Genomic DNA, 21684 nt, shown 5'->3' with positions numbered 1-21684 from the left:
CATACATCATTACTGATATGATCATGGTAATTGTGATTCTAAAAATGCCTCTGACACCATCATATAATGAAAAGCTTCAATTTTCTGAATCAATTAAATCATTTTCTCTGACCTAAGTAGTTATTTTTAGAACTTGAAAGAAAGGCACAGCAAGTCACTGCGTGCATTCTTATATAGACGTGTCCTGAGTTTTTAGTTTTATGATAAACATAATGACTTGGTCGTAAAAAAAAATGCGCTCCCAAATTAAACATTTAGTATTCTTCTGCCCCAAGGCAATTTCCTGTCAAATTGATATGAATGCATAGTTGTTTTATTCTGGTTGCTTTTACATTATGATTAACTGAGTGAGACTTCTGGCAGATGCACAACAGGCCAAGTAGGAAGAGAAAAGTAACAGAGCAGGCAGGGAATGTAATTATTACGTTGTAGAACCAAATATTCAAATCAATGTCGGTCACTCAGAATGCAAATATATAAAAACCACCTGAGGCTTCACTAACCAATTTAATATACTGCTCAGGGACAAATCTTTCTTCTGAAAAGAGAGTATTGTACCGTGCTCTAAATCAATTTGATGGATTATTGAGCTGTTGAATGTCTCATGGGTAATCTTTTATTTTCTGCCATTTGAATGTAGAAGCTGTCTCGCTCCAAGGACCATTACTAGTCTGTCACTCGGTTTAAGAGAAAAAAACCGCTGTTGACTGTATTTTGGTTTACTGTCAAACCCATGTTTTGCTCTCTTTCCAAACATTTTACAGGATCCTACCTGACAACATGGGAGTGTGGGCAGATTAAGAAGCTGCATGAGAAACTAGAAAAAAAATGAACCTCAACTCTGCTCTGCGTGAGTTTATCGGAGGAGGTTATGGCGTTGTCCCCAACAACCTGAGGAAAGACTCACAATCACAGACCCCGTGCAGTGTCGGGGTGTTTGTGATGCTGACAGGTACCTTTTAATGGGTGAGCAGCTGGTTGGACTCTGAATGCCGTTAGGTGAACATCAACCCACACAAACCAATAGAGAGTTCTCACATCTCATGACACTGAATACATTTTCATACATAGAAAAGGATTTCGGGAGTTGCGTAAGGCTTAGATTGAAGATTTAAAAAAAAAAAAAAAGATGTTTGAGTATTTTATCTATACACATAGATGAGAGTTAGGGGCTTTTACACCTACTTTGTTTCGTCCACATTGCGATTTTTCAGTTTGGTCTGAACCAAAAAAGGAGGTGTTAAAGAACCAAAATTTGGTCAAACCAAATGAGGTGGTTTCGGTCCAGATCAGACTGAATAATGGTTTATTTGGTTTACAGTGCAAAAACCCTTTTTGGATGGTTCAGACTTTCAAACCAGATACAAGAAGTTGAACCAGCTGATTGTTATTAAACAATAGAAGAAGAAGAATAAAAACCCAGAAAGAAGTAAGTAAGAAAAAAGAAGTAAGAATGAGTCACAGTAGCACTCGGGGAGTCGAAGTGACAAAGTAGGAATGCCACAATAATAATACAGTGCCATCGGGAAAAGGTTTTGCAACTCAAATGGAAAAGGCCACCGCTCAAATCGACAACATGCCGATGTCAGACGCAGCTCATCTACAAACCAATCATTGTCAAGTATAGGAAGTCTGCATGCATGAAGGAGTCATGCACTTGTGTCTCATTATTCTAAAGAAGCACGGGGATTGGGACCAACAATGACGACGGATATAGAACCACATTATTCACAAGGGTGCCTTGTAAATGTCACTGAGGTACAAATGTACCAGTCAGTTAAGCACCACCACAGCTGCTAGCACAGATTGTGCCAACAAGTCTCTGGCCTGCCTCCTTCATTATTTATACCACATACATTTCAAAGGCAAAGTTTTCTTCTCTGCATCCATTACGCCTCAGCGATTGATTGCGTTAACCTCAGGAACACCTCGAAGGAAATTCTATAGATTTGGCATAAACGTTGACTCGAACTCAAAGATGTACTGGTTAGATGTCGGGGGGTGAAAGGTCACCGTGTCCTCACATCTGTCCTATTTTTGTGAAAACTATATCTCAGAATTGCCTCGAAGGAACTCCTTTAAATTTGCCACAAACATTCACATGTGCAGTGTCTATATTGCTGTGAATCAAATAGTGTACTTACGAACTAACACTTTTGAGCGCACAAGTGCGTTCACACTGTTAAGTTTGGACACATGCGGTGCGCTATGAGCACCTGGATGGTGCACTCACACCGCTCGACACTTTAACCCTCTAAGGTCTCAATCATGACCACATAAGGGAAAAGGGAGGCACCGCCGACCGACACGAGTTCCACACTGTGGTGACCTGAGAAGGCTGAAGCTGTGTGAAGTACGCAATTTGAGGAAACATCTTCACATTTGGCACAAACATGCACTTGGACTCAAAGATGAAATGATTAGACCTAGAGGTCAAAGGTCACTATAACTTCACAAAACACATTTGTAAACATAGCTCAATAATTCATTCGCTAATTTGGACAAAATTGCATGTAAATTTATAATAGGATAAAGTGATCAGGTGAGGACATTTTTGTCAGTTCTGCAAAGCACATTTCTGGTCAGTATTCAGTGTCATAACTCAGGAACAGAAGGAGAGATTATTACCATAATTTACATTTGGTTGGATACTAAATTGGAGATACTAATTTTGGGGGTCCACTTTAAAACAGTTGTGACTGCAGAGACATTTTGTGTCGGGTTATAGATGAGTGTGAAGCATCCACGTTTTTTTAGAATTAGGAGCTTCTTTGAAAAAAAAAAAAATCCATATTTGAAGGATTGTCTACTGTCCTAAATTCTGTACTTACAATTCAATGGTGCCAATAAATCTTACCAGGACAGACGGACCAAAAAAAAAACAAAAAAAATTTCACAAAAGCAATATAATAGACAAAACCAACAACAAAAAAATGAATGGCGTAGAAATGGAGTCCAGAGGAATCCGTGGCCACACACAGTGAGACAGGCAAATACTCAATTCAATATTGTGCATGTATGAAAAGATAACATGCTGCTGCACAGCGCTGGAGCTCTCTAATAACATGATGGGCTGCCGCTCATTTAGGTAATAGCAGCGCGGGGAAGTTGAGAAAGTAATGGTGCCATCCACCCCCGAGAGAGAAGTCTCTTTGAAGTGCTTATGTCAGCAGCCAGTAATCTGACTGTAGGGCTGTGGTGCTGCTGTGATGTTGGTACTGGATGAACATCCAATAGCACATTAACCCCTTCAGCAATGTACGCCACAGTGGGTCGACATCAGCACCCAGGTTTGGTTGGTCGGAGTAAACAGAGTAAAAAATGAAAAAGCATCTGTGAAAAAAACAAATATTGTGAATCAATATTCTCTCTCTTTCAATATTTGCTGAGGCTTTAGAATCTGATTTACAGCAGAATCATTTATTCTGGTGTGGCTGACTGACAGTAATTGTACCTGCAGGTTGTTCTTTACAGTTAGACCAGTCAGAATGATGTATTTATGTGTGTTGTGTGAGTCTGGCTCCCGGAATAGATCAAATAATTGGATGTCAGCAAACCATATATGATATTCCTTGAAATGGCACCAAAAAAAACAAAGTGTGGAAATGTGAGAGGAAATTCCCATCTGGTTTAACTTTCATCAGAATGATGAAAAGGCAGTTATCATCCCAAATATATGTGATGAGGGGCTTACTACACCTACTGGCAGGTTTCATATGACCTATGGACAGAGCCAGTGTACCGCACCATTAACACAGTAACAATAATAAACATGACACAGTCAGTTTGTTTAGATGTAGGCATGACAACATCTTGGCTAAGCCAAGGCAAACATCATGATGGGTAACAGTGATATGTTACGTCACTTCACACAAGTTACTTGACAGATGTTACTTAAAATAAGTGAACACTGCCTCGTGTTTTCAAACACGGCACAAACAGTCGTCTCCCGGGTGAAAGTCCTGCTTGTATAGTTCATTGTTGTTCCTTGTCCTTGTTGCTCCTGCAATAATTACTACAGCCAATAACGTATCGTAAGTCAAGGGTAATAAGTTTGATAAAACCATAAATGTCATTTTGACACGAACACAGAAAGACAACTGTGTCACATCAAATATCTGAGGGGAATGTTTATGTGCTGTCATCATTCTTAAACAGGGACAATCTTGGTGTATTTAAGCTCTTAAGATTTTGTAACTCCAACCTGCAGGTTCAAAAACAAAATGATTTAGAATTTTTTTGGGGGGATAAACTGATGGAAGTTTTGATTAATGACAAGTCAGAAAGGATGAGTGGGCTCAGCTTCAGTGCTGTTGATCCTTACTAATTTATGTAAAGCATGAAAAAGTTAGTTTACCCAGTGCAAGCAAAGACTGAAAAACACATGTATTTAATTTGCTACTGGGAAATTGAAATGTATTAACACATTCTTTCTATTATATGTCTTGTAATGAAAGCAACAATCGGCAATAGATCATGACGGCCAGATGCTGAAAATATCACCTTGCCATCTTGCGGGTGTGTGCTGTTGCTGTACCTTATCTGGTTTTCCTGCCAGAGCTCCAGATCCGTTCCTCTCAGTAATAACGCTTTTAATTGGTAATTTCTGCACCACTGGTACAAACGTGAAACTGGAAGACTCAGATGGCTCGACTACTGGAACCTATAAAACAGAAAGGAGAGGAACAAATTGTTCATAAGTTAAAAGCTTTTGATTATACTTTATTTTACCGCTAGGCACAGACACTTAAAAGTTTACAGAAATGCTGAGTCAAGCAAATGGGACTTCTATATTAAAAAGGTTCAAGAAATTGTATAGCGCCTCCTCAAGTTTCAATCAATCTCAAAACAATTTCTCAGTTGAATACAGCTGAATTGCTCCCATATTTCTTTCTGCCTCACAGGGTTGCATAAATCCACTAATGATCCATCATCACACACAGATTAGGCAATTAAGCACTCTGCAACTCAAAGCCTCGACACACCCAGACTCAATGAGGAGTGATGAGTTGCAATTACATCAGGTCATGGTCTGATCTGCACACGCCCCTCACAGTTTTTATTTGTGCTGTACTATTTATTAGTTTTGGTGATACATGCTTATGTTAGTGAAACTTGCCAAAGAGCCCTCCGTTAACAGGGCTGGATTTAAGCAGTTTAGTTTAAAACATTCAAAAATAAAGTTACAAACAGAATTTGAACATAAGATTTTTTTTTTATTATTTTTTTTTTACATTCTGTCAAAAAACATCTTATGTTGCAAAGATATCTATTGTTGTTAGCATGCTCGCCCGTCCCATCTGTTAATACCACCCAATAGTGAGTCACTGTAGTGTCTTGTCTGCCCTCAGTCCAACATGGGAGGAAGATGGTGTAGAATATTCAAACATCTTGTTAGATGCTGCCTTAAAAAACAAAAAACAAAAAAACAATCAGCTCATGGTTACGACAAGTCGAGTGCCCGGTATGTTTGGCATTTAAGTAGTTAAGTAAGTCCAGGATAACCCTCCCAACCGTCCTATCAGAGCCGGGCTAGTTGTTTTCCTGTGTTCATGCTAAGCTAAGATACATGTCTTCATATGAAATGAACAAAGGCTGCATGTACTGATGTTCTTTCTTCGGAGAAAGAAAGCGAATCCACCGATTTAATGTATAATTGTAAATGGACTGTTATTTTCTCTATCTCACTGTTTGTGAATGGTTACTGCAATGAATACAGGATCACAACTTACGCCTCAATAGAACAGCATCTTGTTCTGTGGCTGCTTATGGTTGTTTTACCTGCCGCAGTTTCTGAATGTACTTTACATGAAAAACTTTTCTGGCGTGTGACGTAGACAGGAAACATTGAAGGAAACATAATGTTTTAAATTCATTCTTCGGAGGTCAGGCTGTTAGCACCTCGGACGTCTTTTTACCTCGATTACTAAAACAGTCCTTTTTTTCAGCTTCTTTGAAACATTTCATTCAAGATTAGTACTTTCAATGCCAGGCAGGTGTCTGCTGCCCCTGTAAAACTGAAAAAGGGCTTACGTCTAACTTTGTCTTGCAATCATGAAATGGCCGATGGAACGAGCATGGACAGGGACAGGGACAGGGACAACCTCTGTATTGTCTGCAGAGGTCACGCAGTTCATCAGGCTCTCGCCTTTTTCCTGACTCCGTCTAGCTACGTGCACATCACAACATTGGCCACGTGTGTTAATGGGTCGAATCACACCTGTGCTGAAAATGTAAAAGTGGTTGAGCTGCGAATTGTGGTGTTAAAAAGCTTTGTCCTTGTATATGATAGACAAAAACTCCTCTCTGAGATTTTATCTCGAAGGATCAAATGTGAAGATTCAAATTCAGGTGCAGCAGCTTGTATGGTTCCACCAACAAACCTTATATTAAATTGGAAATAGATTGCAGTTTAATATTCTCTGGAGAAGTGTGTTGAGTCGCTCTATATGTGGTCCATAAATATGTGCAATACAAGAGCTTCAGTTTGTTAAGGTGGCGACACAGTTTCCTTTGAAATTCAGATCCAGTTGTAATCCATAGTCTGGTTATGAGAAAATGTTATTTCTATTTATTCCTCCTGCAGAAATCAAAACACCCACTCATCAAAAGTACTTCCGCTGCTTACTAATCACGCTTCTTCTCTACAGTGTGGTCGGTCGGGTCTTCTGCAAAATGCTAACTGGAGAGTAAGGGCACTAAAATTTCTTCCACTGACCAGTGGAGGTTTCTTTTGCAAATACTTGATGCTCTATTAAAAATGGACCACACCTCTACTCGTCGACATCGACGCTGTGATTTAGTTGATGTATTAGGTTCTGTTTCACCGTCCACCTCACGGTTTCTCTACAGACAAGTTGAATAAGCCCCATTTCTTATAATAACATGGAGCAAGTTAAATATGAAAAGCAGATTGAAAAGCAGCTTTAAAACAAAATCATTACCAAGATGTTTACGTAACAAGATTGAACGTCAGAGGTGTGAACTACGGATCAAGTTCAACATACGCAGGCGTTCTTTGCCTAAGATGACTCAACAAAGCGGGAACTCGTCATCAGAGATAATCGGTACTACAGCCGTGGTTACCAGCTTTCTTTGTTAACTCGGGCTTCCTGCTTTCGGCTCTGAGCGCGTTCACACAAAGGAGGAGGTGTTTGCTGCATCTGGCCAATCACAAACATGGACGAGTGCACTGACGGCGCAACGACATACTTTAAAAACGAGGAGCAAGCTATAATCTTAAAAAAAAAACTTTAATGAAGTTAAACACATAATACACACTGAAAGCAGCACATCTGCAGCTGCTAAATGATAGAAGAATGGGCACACAAAAAAACGCCGATTGTGTGAATGTAGCCGAAGTTGAAAGTCTTATAATATATCACCTTTTCATAAAGTGCACAGGAAGATCGGACTAATTACATGTGCATATGTAATTAAATTTATATATTCTTTGATGTATTCTCATGATGTGTATAAACGTTTCAATTGTATTCTTTCACCTGCAGGTGTCAAGCGGTCCGAGGAGCAAATAAGAAATACATTTAAAACCATAATTCAAAGCGGTAGGTAGCTTTACTGTCGTATCTTGTAAGTATAAGTGTAATGATTTAGTGCATCAATCAGTACCTGTTGTAGGATGATATCAGTAAGAAACACAAGGATATTAATCTATATCTCATAAAAATCAACAGGTGAAAGACAAATGTTTGTCGGTCTTTGAACACTGTCTCACTCCTCAGACTGTCTCACTCCTTAGAGGACTCTCTGTCTCACCCCGCCTACCGAGCTCCACGGGATCTTCTCCGATTGATGATGACATTTTTCAGAGAGAACTGATTGGTCAGTAGGCGGTACTTTCTTACGTTTTGATCCGACATCGCCAACATAACCTGCTGCGGACCAGGTTAAGTTTGCAGCATCAGTTACCATGGTGATCTCGCCATCTTCAAAGAGAGCGACCTTCGTGACACTGACAACCCTGGCTTTAGTCTCAACATACCTCGCTAACCCACTAATCTCGCTTCGTAGTTCACCCCTCAGAACTCTGTTGTTGAATGCGGAACTGCCTTTTCACTCAACAAAAACAAAACACAACACTTTTGTTTTTGCTCTCATTTCTCGTGAGTTTTAGTAAATGATGCGAGACTTCTTCTATGCACACAAAAAGATTTATCTCTGTCAATATTCACATATTTGTTACAATCAATATTAGTGAGCACTTCACCTTTGCTAAGATAATGTATCCACCTGACAGATGTGGAACATCAAGATGCTGATTCAACAGCATGGTTATAGCACAGGTATGCCTTCAACTGGTTGCTGTAAACTCTAAAATGTGAAGTTTTCTTTTAACACACAACACGATGCCAAAGATGTCACAAGTTTTGAGAGAGTGTACAGTTTGCATTCAGACTGCTTTTTTTTTTTTTTTTTATTTAACTTTATTAATCCCGAGGGGAAATTTCTTCATATATATATATATATATATATATATATCTGGGGGAGCTGCTGCAACAGGCTGCCACTAGCGCGGCGCCAGGTAACCTGACCTGAGGTGCATGTTTTTGGATGATGGGAGGAAGCCGGAGAACCCGGAGAGAACCCACGCAAGCACAGGGAGAACATGCAAACTCCGCACAGAAAGGCCCAGGACCGGATTCGAACCCGGAACCTTTTTGCTGTGAGGCGACAATGCTAACCACTGCACCACCATGCCGCCATGCTTGAATGTCCACCAGAGCTGTTGCTCGTGATTTGAATGTGTATTGACTACAATAAGCCGTCTCCTACACCGTTTCTGAGAATTTGTCAGTCCATCCCACAGGCCTCACGATTGCGGACCTCGAGGGCAAAGAGCCGAGAGACAGCCACCCAGACGGCTGATGCAATGGTTGCCTTGCAACCGAAGAATTTCCTCTCAAACTTTCTGAAACTGTCTCAGCGAAGCTCATGCAGATATAAACGTTGTGATCAAAGTGTCCCATTATGGTGGTGGGGTTATAGGCATAAGCTATGGACAACCAACACATAGGTACATTTTATTCATGACAGTTTGAATGCACAGAGATATAATGACAAGATCCCGAGGATCAATATCTTCTCATTGATCCTCCGCCATCGCCAAAAATGGGAGCAAAACCAAAAGTGTTGTGTTTTGTTTTTGTTGAGTGTAGTATGCAACCCCATGTGTCATTTTGTGGTCATTCCAGATGTGTGCTGAACTTTACTTCCATACTTTCCATATTAGTAATTTGTTTAAACATTATGTAAATGATTGAAGATTCAACAATGATAACAGTGCCAGGCTCCCATGATGATGACTGAGTGTCAGAGCTGTAGAGTCCAACTGTTTGTTGGCACTTAGCTGGCCGCTGTTACACGCTGCCTAAAGGATAACACAAGAGCTTACTTATAAGCCAGAGTGACATTACTTTTACTTTTTTGCCCAAATACAATCGTTCATTAGAGGAAAAAAAAATCGATCAAATAGTTTTACCTGTAGTGGTCCATGTGGCCTCATGTAATAATTTTTTTTTTTTTTTTTTTTTTTTTCTCGAATGAGTAAGCTTTTGAAAGTAATTTCCGCCAGTGTCCATTTCTACAAAGCTGTTGGGTCTGATTATATGCCTATTATTATCTTTCTTTGAAATGATGAATTCATTATTTTAAATACCGTAGGAGTGGGCCAATTCTGAGCGCTATTTTAGACTATTAAATGTTTAAAGAGAATCATGTCTGCTGGAAGCTTAAAAACAGCTACTTTGTTAGACGTTTGGTCTTGCTCGGCTAATGAAAACACCTCACTCATAAAGAATTCATGAATAGTTTAAAACCAGGGTTTCATCCATTAAATATTCAGCAGTGCACAATTACTGTCTGCATTTTCAAGATATCTAAGCTACCTGTTGAGATTTAATGCATGCAGCAGCTATGGGACTAAAACAAGAGAAAGTAACACTTATGTAACTGATGCATTTAAATTCTATGAATCCAGATTTAAATACTTCTCATCTTGTGTAGTTTAATAGCCAGGATTCCTGTAACTGACATATATACGATAGCGTATGACGGGCCTTTCAAATGAATTCAGTGGGCACTCAACACTCGTGGCAAAGAAAAGCCTTTAACATCAACAACACTTTATATACATTATATATTCCAGATAGAGTCAGATGTGCAATAGACCCAATGAGCTAGATGTAATGTGCTCCTTAAACACTGCTGGAGTGTTACTTATATATTCATATATTTCTGAGTCTATTATTGTAATTTTTCCTCCACTGTAAAGTTATTTATTCATCATTCATGATGAGTTAATATATTATGAGAGATCAGCAGAGATTTAAATACTCAGCAGTATGTAGAATAGTTCACATTTGTGCCACATTTACCAGCTGGATGTTTGTTTAGATGTTTATTCATCATCAAGAAGGTCTGGTAAAATTGTATGCTTTAACACTGACACGGGACATTCAAGCCTGTATGAGTACTTTTGACTACATTTCACATATACTTTTTGAGGGCTTCTTCAACCACTTTCCTTCAATCATTGTCAAGTCATGTTTTTTTGTGACTCGAGACCTACTTCCTGGTCTGTGAGACTTTTAGGGGCCAAGATATTCATCTCGAAGATACCAGTTGTATCTGTAATCAGATGTAAAAATAATCGCCTGCCATCTTATGAACTTGTTTATGTGTTTATGATATTACGCAAACCTGCTTGTTTGCTCGTCCTCTGTACTCATAGCGGAGTAGATTTTCACTGCGATAGGTTAAAGCGTGCGTTTCCTTCCCGCCCACTGGAGCCCTCTTGAATGTTTAATTGCGTCAAGTGTTATAGAGGTCATGCCGTCCTAATAGATCACATTTCCACCCACCACTGGCTCACTGTGCTACATGTCGCCTCAGTGTTGTGCGTGCCATCACTCAGTTATTCCTTTTGGCATGTCGGACCTGTCCCAAAGACCTAATACAAGCAGCACTAAATCATTTGCTGAAGGAGACCACCATGTGTGGGGGTCTTTAACGAGACTCTCATAAACAGTGACCTACCAGAAAGTGACAAATGGAAACTTAAAGCTATTATACAACGTACTACTTAGATGAATGTAAAGGATAAAAGTTGTGATATCCCCATTATTCTCCAACTTTAGATTCTTTTCTCTATAATTTCCGCACATTTAACATGACATAACAGCGTTATCTGAGCCCGTTATTCCCAGTGCTCAGTTCATTATCACAATTACTGCTGTAAGCCTGAGACCACTGTGTTCCACAGATGTTAAAATCTATATCAGAGCAGTTCATGTCGTGCCACAATTCAAGCATAAACAGTTGGGCATGTCACTAAGTAAAGAGTTTAATTACAGACAAACACAGCCCCTCCCGCTAGAGGAGATAGGGCGTGCAAATATAGCCCACTGCCAGCTGCCATAGAGCACACCAGGGTCTCTCTCAAGATTAGAAACAAATATTATGATTACAAGTTTCATACACGAGGATAAAAATAACAAGAGAAGCCCAGAAGTCAATCCATTCCTGTAATTTTCCATCGCAGCATATTCAAAGACAAAACCACATAAAGAATAAATGTAGTGATAAGTCAAAAAAGAAAGTTGTTTAGGTGAAGTATATATGTGATTTTCATAAAATATTACCACTAAATTGATGCAGTGACTTTCATCGTCATAATGTAAGAGTTTTATAATAATGATTTTTAGCATTCAAATCTATCTGAAAGCCATTTTGGCAACTGTTATTCAGGCTAGTGTGACGGGAAATAGCAGGTTAGTATCAAGTATCCGCGTCCGAGTACAAACTGTCTGTGTTTATGTGTGTAAGCCTGGAAGGTGACAGCGGCTGGAGGGCACAACAGGGGGGCTGGGTAGATAGACAAGTGTTGATGCGTCAAAACTAATTATTTTCTTTTTTTTTGGCAGGATTTAGCTTTGTAGTAAAATATTAATCGAAAATATTCAGCATCCAACATTAAGCTCCATGGCAGTTATAGAGGTCAGCAGAGAGCAGGTCAGTGAAATTACTTCAAACTTGCGGCACATAAGCGAGAAGTGGGTGGACGTCTTTTTAACAGAAAAGTATTTATTTCCAAGACCCTCTTACCTTTCCCACACTCTTATTCGAATTGTCCATTTCTGTTGTGGATTCTTCTCCATCCAGAAGTGTCACTTGTGTCCGGGCTTCATAAACAAGACTCGAAATGTTGATCAAAGCAGAAAGGGAAAGCAAGATGCCCGCTTTTCAGCCCCTCTCGTGAAGTTCAAAGTGTATTACTGTTGGTGTGTATATCGCCCTGCGGATTTCCTTTTATAGACACATAATAGCCGCAAATAGCTTGCAGACAGAAGCCTGCCTGCTGGCCACCGGGAACAATGTCCACACAGGGAGATACAAGCAACACACACTGCGGGGAAACCGACTTAATTGTGCCATTTTACAACTTTAGGTTGTTTGTCAAATACACACACACTTTTTGACTTTTCCAGAGTTGTTTATTCCTGACCAGCATGAGTCCTATTATCTGCGGCCGCTCTATAACACACAGCATGTAGAAAATAGGAAGAATTTCTTGACTGTCTGAAACCAGATCACAAAAACAGACGTGATTGCATTGATACTGTTTGAACGGTGGAACATGGAAAATTATACATTTATTGTCAAGGATTTGCCTAATTTTCCTGTCCCCTTTTTCCTGTTTATTATTATTATATGATATAATTATTATACTGTATTAAACATTAATGAAAGCTCTTTTTTCCACATTGTGCAGTGAAGTGTTTATAGTAGAAAACTGAATAAAGGCACTGTTGTCTGAACTTGACACGTGACCGCTGAATGTTGCAAAGTGCACTGAACTGAGGACAATATTGTATAATTCAGACTTTAACAATTTAAGATTTGATCAAACAGAGATAATGTATTTTAAAAGAAAAAAAACAAGATCAAACAAATCTGTATGAATAATATCAGATTTACATTTAGCCTCCGGCTAATCGACCCCCGCCAACAGCAGACGTCTCGGCACCATGCCAATAATAATAATAATAATAATAATAATGAGTTATCCAGCTGCTTGAAACAAAGTAATTTTTTTGCTTGTGTGCCGCTACATCCACTTCCCTGTTTCCCTTATCAGTGAGTGAAAGCAGACCTCTGTAGTGGCTTCTCATCCTCTACATTCACTACATTCTTCATTCCTGTCACAGCTGTTCTTGTCTGTTTCCTCCGTGCTGTCTCTCCTCCTGTCTGTCAGAGAAAATTACAAAAAGACAAAGCCACTCTAACACCGCCGCCTGTATTTTACTGCTGGTGTTCGATGCCATCGGGAGGACGATTTTGTATTCATCCAAGGCGGTTTAAGATAATAAAAAAAATCATCTGACAAGTGACTGAAATGTAAATAAGAAAATGCTTTCAAGCATTGAATTTTAAATAGGTTTGACAGGAGCAAGTCTTAAATTATAGCCTTAAGCTATGACTTTTCATGTGATTCTGTTTCTCCTGATTAACATTCAGATTATGTGAGAAAGACAGAATGTCACATGCAGACATGTGACATTTACTTTGTGCTTTTATCTTTGAGGCAATTCTCTGATACTGAGTCACTGAATTTAGTCTGTTGGCAGCCCATTAGTGAACACCAGCAGAAAAGTGTCTCTAATTGCAGCAATTCTGTTCCAGTGAACGTTGCCTTGATTTTGTTTGGTTTTAACTGCTAGAATTATCATCACATATTGAAGTATTTGTCAAATGTTAAAAGACCAAAACTATGAGTTGTTAAACTGTATTTTGTGTGCCATGTGTCACATAAACATGCTGAGATGAACATGTACATCTACTATGACCTCAGATTTAGATACATTTTTATCTTTTATCTTTTATCTAGTGTTTGCATTCTTCACTAGATGAAGAAAATAAATAGATTTAAAGTTTATGAAAGAATAAATGCAACCAAAAAAAGTGAAGGGATCAAAAAAAACATGGCCAAAGTCTTTTGGGCTCTATTCTCATAACGTGGCACTATGGCAGGGGACAGTTTTGTACAGTGGCCCTTAAAGGTCAAACCACATGCAAATAAACCAAAAACAACCAAACTAGGAATAGACTTTCATCAATTTGACAACACTGGTGCAGCATTTACAAAAGAAATGCTGCAAATCCAGAAAACCCGACCATACACAGAAAAAAAAAACTGCAAATAGTGTTCAATGAAAATGTGTCCACTAAAAAGTGATGGACACAGCAGGGACATGCATATTGTTGCAATAGTTTGAGAAGTTACTGAAGTCGACCATTCATCAATTATGATGGAAATTAGCTAACGTGCAAGTTTTTGATTTCAGTATTCACTTCTTGAGTTACGAATTGTTGCAACATCGAGCTTAACGAGTGTTAAAAAGAAAGTGAAATTGGATTACAAGATGGTGCCTCATTCATTTGCATGAAGCTACTAAGTGGTGCACCTGCTGAAAAAGTTGCCAAAGCTTCCTACATTAGGGGCCGAGCTGTTTGCGCAAAGAGGGCCTAAGATCATGCTCTTTAGCGTCCCTATTTATTGAGCCCGTAGAGACGTTCTCGCTGACTTTCTATAGGGTCACTGCGCACATAAAAAGTCTTTAGGTATAAAGGAATCATACAGCTCTGCTCATTAGTCATTTTGCAGATTTATAATCTTCAAAAAAATGTATTCACTGTTTTAGAGCCGCTTGTTTTCCAAAGATTGTGTGTTGGAAAAATGTCTGTTGGGCCAGTGTGCATCATGGGATGATCGCAAATGTTGCAGTGTAAAAAATGTTTGCGACTATGCTACAATTGCAGTGCAACTCAAGGAGGTCCATGTAGGTGCACACAACTACATAACACACCCACTTCCCAGACACTTAGGGATAGTTATCCCAGGAGTGTGTGTTGTGGGGTAAAGTGGCTGTGTTATGCGGTAAAGTGAGCGTGTTTAGTGGTAAAGAGGGTGTGTTTTGTACTAGGGTAGGTGTTTTATGTGGTAAAGTACAAATTATGTGGTAAATTGGGTGTGCTTTGTAGTAAAGCGGATGTTCTATATAATAAAGTAAGTGTGTTTCGTGGTCATGTGGGTGTGTTTAGTGGTAAAGTAAGTGTTATGTGATTAAGTGGGTGTGTTATGCGGTAAAGTGGGTGTGTTATGTGGTAAATGTGGTAAAGAGGGTGTGTTATGTTGTAAAGTGGGTGTGTTATGTGGTAAAGTGGGTGTGTTATGTGGTAAATGTGGTAAAGAGGGTGTGTTATGTTGTAAAGTGGGTGTGTTATGTGGTAAATGTGGTAAAGGGTGTGTGTTATGTTGTAAAGTGGGTGTATTTTGTGATAAAGTGGGTGTGTTATGTAGTTTGCAAGACTGAGTGCTGTCCCTCGGGGCTTGCACACATATCCCAGCCGTGTCGATCACTTTTGAGTGATAATGAGCCATCTAATTTTTTTTGTCAGCAACAATCCATTTTGCCGAGATGATTTTCATATGTTTCGCAAACATGCTGTTATCTGGCGTAACAGCAGCTGGGTCAGATGCAGCGTAACACAAACTGAACTTCACTCGCCTTAGCCTGCACCCTAATAGCTTCGTGTATCTGCTTCCACAGTGGGGCCCTCCGTGGATGACTAGCAAAGATTTTTCCTTCTTATGTAAGTCAGTCAGTTTGTCATTTCAGTTGCTGTTTCAGTTTCTGCTCCTAGTTATTTCTGCATTCCTCTGAATTCCCATTTGTGTGTTTTTTGGATCTTGCCTTTTGGATTCAGCCCCAGCTGAGTATTTTTCTTTTCCTGTTTATGTAACGATGGTCCTGATTTTGTGAGAAAAGCTTTCGTTTGCTCTAACATTCTGCTGTGTTATGTGTTATGTGGTTGGGTCCTTTCATTCCTTGTAAACATTCATTACGTAGACTGTTATTTGTTCTTTTAAAATTATATAGTGTCACTTAAATTATCAAATTACTCAGACTTTTACTTTCATACAATATTTAAAAAAACACAATCACCACAAATAGTTAGCAAAATCCCTGCACACGATTGTCTGACATTACAGAAACACTTTCAAACAATGAGTTGCTTTAGTAGCCTTAATATTCTCGATAAATGTGGAATAAATAGTGGCACATAAATAAACCTGCAGTCCAGTTGCAAAAAACTGTGTTTCCAGAGTCCCAGTTTTATTAACAAGTCATACAAGGGTCCTCCCACTGACGTATGTGAACACCTCTTGAGAGAAAGCCAAAGTTTCACAATATGAGGCTGACCTGCCAGTAATTGAGTCTGGATTGAATTTCACACACTGGATGTGGTTTCCAACAAGTTGTCTCCTTCGAGGATCGTCGCTTGTCGTCATTGTTGCACAGTATCATAAAGCAAGCGGTCATTAGGGGTCAAGAGCAAACATACAAGAGGTGGACTCAGGAACACAAACATTTGTGCACTATTATACAAACCAATACAACACTAACACATCCATCCATTATCTCCCATCATAAATCACAAGCACAAATGATGAAAGTTCTTTGCAAGTCTCTTTTACAGAATTAAAGGTTGCCTTTCATCTACGGTACGTTGTACAGACATTCAATTCAATTTTTATTTCTATAGCGCCAAATCACAACACAGGTTATTTCATGGCACTTAACACATTAAAGTCCTTACAGCAAGACTTTACACTATTATACAGAGAAATCCAATAATTCCCACATAAACTAGGACGGAAAAAAACTCCTCTTTAAGGGAGAAAAATCTCCAACAGAGGGAAGGAAAAACTCCCTCTTAACAGGAAGAAACCTCCGACAGAACCAGGCTCAAGGGTGGGCGGCCATCTGCCTCGACCGGTTGGGGTGAGAGGAGAGCAGAGAGAGAAAAGGACAGCATAGAGATCCAAGAGAAGAACTGTTGGTGGAGACGACAAGCGCAGGGCAGAGACATGCAGCTCCATGGCGGGACATCTGCAAAAGAAAGAAGAGAAACTACGCGAGCGAGGGAACTGAATGGAGACAACAGACAATAAGCAAAAACTATGGGAGAGAAAAAGATGGTGAGGTATGAGTCAGTTAAAGAGTAGGAGGAAAGAAAAGAAGCTCAGCGTGTAACGAGGTCCCCTAGCAGCCTCGGCCGATAACAGCATAACTAAGGGTTGGTTCAGGTCTACCCGAGCCAGCCCTAACTATAGGCTTTATCAAAAAGGAACGTTTTGAGTCTAATCTTGAAGCTAGAGAGGCTTTCTGCCCCTCGAACACAAACTGGGAGCTGGTTGGTTCCACAGGGGAGGAGCCTGAAAACTGAAGCTCCGCCTTCCATTCTACTTCTGGAAACTCTGGGAACCACAAGCAGACCAGCGTACTGAGAGCAAAGTGCTCTGCTAGGATTATATGGTTCTATAAGATCTCTAAGATATGATGGAGCCTGGTCATGTAGAGCTTTGTAAGTCATCAAGAGAATTTTAAATTCTATTCTTGATTTCACAGGAAGCCAGTGAAGAGAAGCTAAAACTGGAGACATATGATCTCTCTCGCTAAATCCCGTCAGTACTCTTGCTGCAGCATTTTGGATCAGCTGCAGGGTTTTTAATGAGTAATCTGGACGTCCTAACAGCAAGGAATTACAATAATCTAGCCCAGAAGTAACAAACGCATGAATGAGTTTTTCAGTAAGGATTTGTGTTTCCTGCCACTCAAAGAACAGAAAAGCCTCTCTGATCAATATATGTGACTTTTATTGAGAAAGTGAACACAAAGTGTTGGTACTGTGATGACGTAAAAGCGCCCGCGTAATACAAACCAGGTATACATCTACAGTTTTCTTGTTCTCGGTGTTGAAAGCAAAATTACAGATTCCGTCTGCTCTCTCTCTCTTCTCGGAAACATTTTCGCAGAATCTATAATAATCTCCCGAGTCTGCATTTAGCTCATACAGCAGGTGTGGCAAGACGTGAGGCAGAGTTCTGTCTGTCTCAGGACTCTGCAGGACGCTGACTCCCTGTTGCGCACTCGGTTTAGCCACATGTGGCATTTATATATCTTTATAACGTTTAAGGGGCTTTGCACCGAGACGGCTGGAGACGATACAAGCCAGCACGTTGGTAGAACGTACACACACAGGTGTGAAGTAGAGGTAGCCGGCATTATTCATTGTTTAATAGACTGCATTTAACATGTTGTACTTTACAGTGCTCTGATCAGTGACGTTTCACAGGGAAGGTTTTGTGGTTTCAGTGACAAAAAAAAAAAAAAAAAAGTCTTAAATTTGTTCCTGCTTGCAAATGACTTTAATTTTAAGTAAATACTATTAGCAGCAATTAAATCTGACAGACAAAAAAAAAAAAAAAAAAGCTTTGCAGTGACAGTAAAAAAAAAAAAAAAAAAACACACATTCCAACCGTTAGTTTTACACTAAACCTCGACAGTAACATCACCGAAGAGGGCTTCGGTGGCAGAAAACAATCAGCTGGATTGTAACAATTTGTGTCCTCCATCTCTGCAGCGGCAGGCTGCGGTCACAGCGGGTAGAAAGCGCTGTCAGAGTGCACGCATTTGTCAATATCGTCAATATCATGGAGCGTCTCTCTGCTGGGGCTCTGTGCCAAGGGCTCCACGTCTTCATCTGAGGTAGAGGGATGAGTGAGGATGATCCGGGGGATCTGTCAGATGATTGCCAGGGGAAGGGAATGGGATTGAGGAGGAAAATAAGCCAGCTGTCATGAGATGCGATGTGTAGATGCTGTCGTCTAGAGAAACCGTGACATATTTTTCCCAAAATGTTGTTTCTTTTACTCTCGTTTCGACTTCACGGAAGACCTTCGTGTACAGTAATAGAGTAGGCCATATATTCAAGTCAGGGATAAGAAATCTGCTTACTGGCATTGTGTGTTTCCCTCCTTGAAGTGAAACGTTTTTTGCTGACGCCTCTGCCTCCAGTTCAGACAGCCTAATCAGGTCTCTCTCCAAATCAGACTGAAATACACACAGAGAAGACAAAACAAAAAGAAGGGCATGAGAATGACTGGAAGTTTTTTTTAATTAGTTTTTTTTTTATTATTGTTGTGTTTGTGCTTCTATTCGAGTAAACCACCTACAATGCCGTTGCCGTTGCAAACAACCGCCTCAATCTTCTTGGGCAAACAGTCCCTCGCGCTCTCCATCTTGGATTGTTTGCTCCTCAGCCCTCTGCCGTCCCAGCTGCACAGCTGTCGCCCCGTCACATCCCGAGGCCCCGGGGGCGCCTCCGGGTCACACACCTCTCGGGGGAGCAGCCTCTCTCTGAGCACTTTCATCTTGATGCAGCTCCCAGCATTCCTGAGGGCGCTGACCGCCTCGTGGTGGGTCGCCCCCTGCATGTCTAGGCCGTTGACCTGGATGGAGCGTAGTCACATTACACTTTTAGGGCCAGTGAAAGTAGGAGCGGTAGTCAGGGGTGGGAGATTGACTCTAACTAACAAACACACACACACACACACACACACACACACACACACACACACACACACACACACACACACACACACACACACAGTAGGTTGCAGACTGACTGTCAGCGGTCTTATCACTGATAGAAAGTCCCAGCTCAGTCTCCTCTCGTGGTGTAATGATGCCCCCCACTGGTCACAAGAAGAACACCAATACTGGAGTTTTATATTAAATTGCTAATTAAGTACACGCATGTCGTTTCCGTTCAGTCGTCACATTTCACCTGCTGGCTATGTTTTGTCAATTAATTAGAACATTGGCTACGAATATGAGAAAACTGATTTCCCTCACTACCTCCAGCAATCTGTCTCCAACGTGGATTCCGGCTTTTTCTGACGGCCCCTCTTTCGCTACTCGGGAAATAAAAATGCCCTGAAACGAAAACAAACATTAGCCTGGAGAAGAAGTTGTAATAAACTAAAAAAAAAAAAAAATAAAAAACTTTTTCCAAAGCTGAATGTGGACACTGGAGTTTCAGAAAAAAAAAAAAAACCGTCAGACGCTCGAGGCTGCTGCTTTCTCATCATGTGCAATCAGGCAGCCAAACGATGAATGAGCAACGCTGCACCAGCACTCACCTCATCCTGGTCTTTGTAAGGCAGAGAGCCCTTTCCACCAGCGATGCTGATTCCCAAACTACCCCTCTGGTCACACACTTTGATCTGCAACTAAGAGATAAAAATAAATAAATAAATAAATAAATAAGAAGCTACGATTGTGTGTATTTGAGGCCTGCTTGGAGCAACACGCTGCAGCATCAACAAATGGGATGGAAAAAGGGATTAGCAGTAGTTTTACACAATCGATATTCTTCCCCTGCAGTGGCGAGAGCGACCCTGCAGTTAGTTTTACATTTAGGAAAGATACTGAAGTTACTCTTAATGGCACTTTGGAGACGACTGGCTCCTGAGGAAGAGTCTCGTCTGCCACCTCAGAGGATTTCAGATGCCCTGTGATGGATGGGATCTTTGCGTGGTGGGCTGGGTCTGCATGGAGACCGGAAGCCACATCAGCAGCTCTGTGGTGTTGAAATGTCCGGCCCGCTCGGCTTTCACCTCTCCGATGGGGAAATCGAGGCGGCGAGGCATCAGTCTCTGACAGCTGGTCCGCACCATCCTGACGATAAGAAATCATTGAATGCTTTTTATCGTCCGTCTGCGAGACACTTCAGCGAAGCATTTTTATTTTACTCTCAAGGCTTCAGCAAAACAACAGATTGTCAAACGATTAAAAACACCCTGTTGATCAAACTTCTTGCCCGCCTCATTCTGCCTGCAGGCTGGTCAACATATGCATCTCTATCAAGACAAATCAAAGGGCGCAACATTATCTGGCTAAGATACCTAAATTGGGAAAACAGACCTCCTCAGGTTGTTTAGTTTCCTCCGTGTCCTTCTCTGCGCTGGAGCAGCTGCCACTCAGGAACGACTGAGGTCTCCCCTGCAGACACTTTGCAGACACACACTTTGCCTGCCAGCTGAGGCCCGGGACGACCCAGTTTTGGCAACTGGTCCTGAGGGGCGCGTTAGTATGAGGATCTCTACTCTCCTGGAGACCGCCGGAGGACACCACCTGTTGCTGAAAGTTTGATTTCAATGTAGTATCTTGGGGAAAAAAATAACTAGTCACGTTGGAGATGTAGTAGAAAATAAGTCCCTCATCTTGAATGCAAGTGTAGCCCGGTCAGCTGTGAATGCAGGATGTAAAGTAGGAGCAGAAGGGCTCCTCTAAAACTGATCCTCGGTCAGAACTAATGCTCGCCAGGAGGCCGCTCCACTTTTAATAATGCATGCTTATCCTATGCACCAGGGGGCATTAAAAACAATCATTACTTCAGAGTGTAATTGGAGTACTCTCTCACTTACATACATTGTTTTGAAGACCTAACAAGCAGCCTAGAAGCTACGTCTCCAAAACTTCATTTGTTTGCCTCTTTTTCTGCCTTTTGCCAAAATGTGTTCTTCTTATGAATGAATTGAAGGCAAAGAAAGAGCAAAGAACGATGTCATGCTTAAAGTGCACTGTAGTCTCACTGACATCTGTGCTACAAACTGATAATGTTCCTTGTTTGTACAGCTCTAGTTTCACTGTTTGAGATGTGATGAGCACAAAAGTCAAATATATATGCATTGCAGTAAAAACGTCAGCATCGGTAGAGCAATGCAGCACATGCAGGGAAGACGAGTGACATGCT

At 40.7% G+C, this 21684-nt stretch overlaps 2 protein-coding genes across 4 annotated transcripts in view; both read right to left on the bottom strand.

Annotated features, from left to right (window-relative positions):
* The window catches only part of mlip (muscular LMNA-interacting protein), a 28271-nt gene extending 15981 nt beyond the window's left edge, over positions 1–12290 (bottom strand). For all 3 annotated transcript variants that reach the window (XM_069713939.1, XM_069713941.1, XM_069713940.1), the window contains exons 1-2: positions 12124–12290; positions 4538–4663 (exon numbers count right to left, since the gene is read on the bottom strand). In XM_069713939.1, the coding sequence (XP_069570040.1) occupies positions 4538–4663; positions 12124–12153 (156 nt within the window). In that variant the 5' untranslated portion in view covers positions 12154–12290. The remainder of the gene's footprint in view (positions 1–4537; positions 4664–12123) is intronic.
* A 6087-nt stretch (positions 12291–18377) lies between these two features.
* LOC138629966 (uncharacterized) lies at positions 18378–20406 on the bottom strand. Its single transcript, XM_069714011.1, has 6 exons — positions 20367–20406; positions 20069–20158; positions 19785–19862; positions 19100–19375; positions 18882–18977; positions 18378–18664 (listed from the first exon to the last, which is right to left on the bottom strand). The coding sequence occupies exons 4-6, from the start codon at positions 19358–19360 to the stop codon at positions 18521–18523; spliced, it is 501 nt and encodes a 166-aa protein (XP_069570112.1). The 5' UTR covers positions 19361–19375; positions 19785–19862; positions 20069–20158; positions 20367–20406; the 3' UTR covers positions 18378–18520.
* Positions 20407–21684: the final 1278 nt, after the last annotated feature.

The sequence above is a fragment of the Brachyistius frenatus genome, unplaced genomic scaffold (assembly GCF_029030835.1).
Source record: "Brachyistius frenatus isolate BFR_SWC_R1_liver_20210118 unplaced genomic scaffold, ASM2903083v1 Contig_124, whole genome shotgun sequence".
NCBI classification, from domain to species: Eukaryota; Metazoa; Chordata; class Actinopteri; family Embiotocidae; genus Brachyistius; species Brachyistius frenatus.
This window is presented reverse-complemented; position numbering and strand designations above follow the sequence as displayed.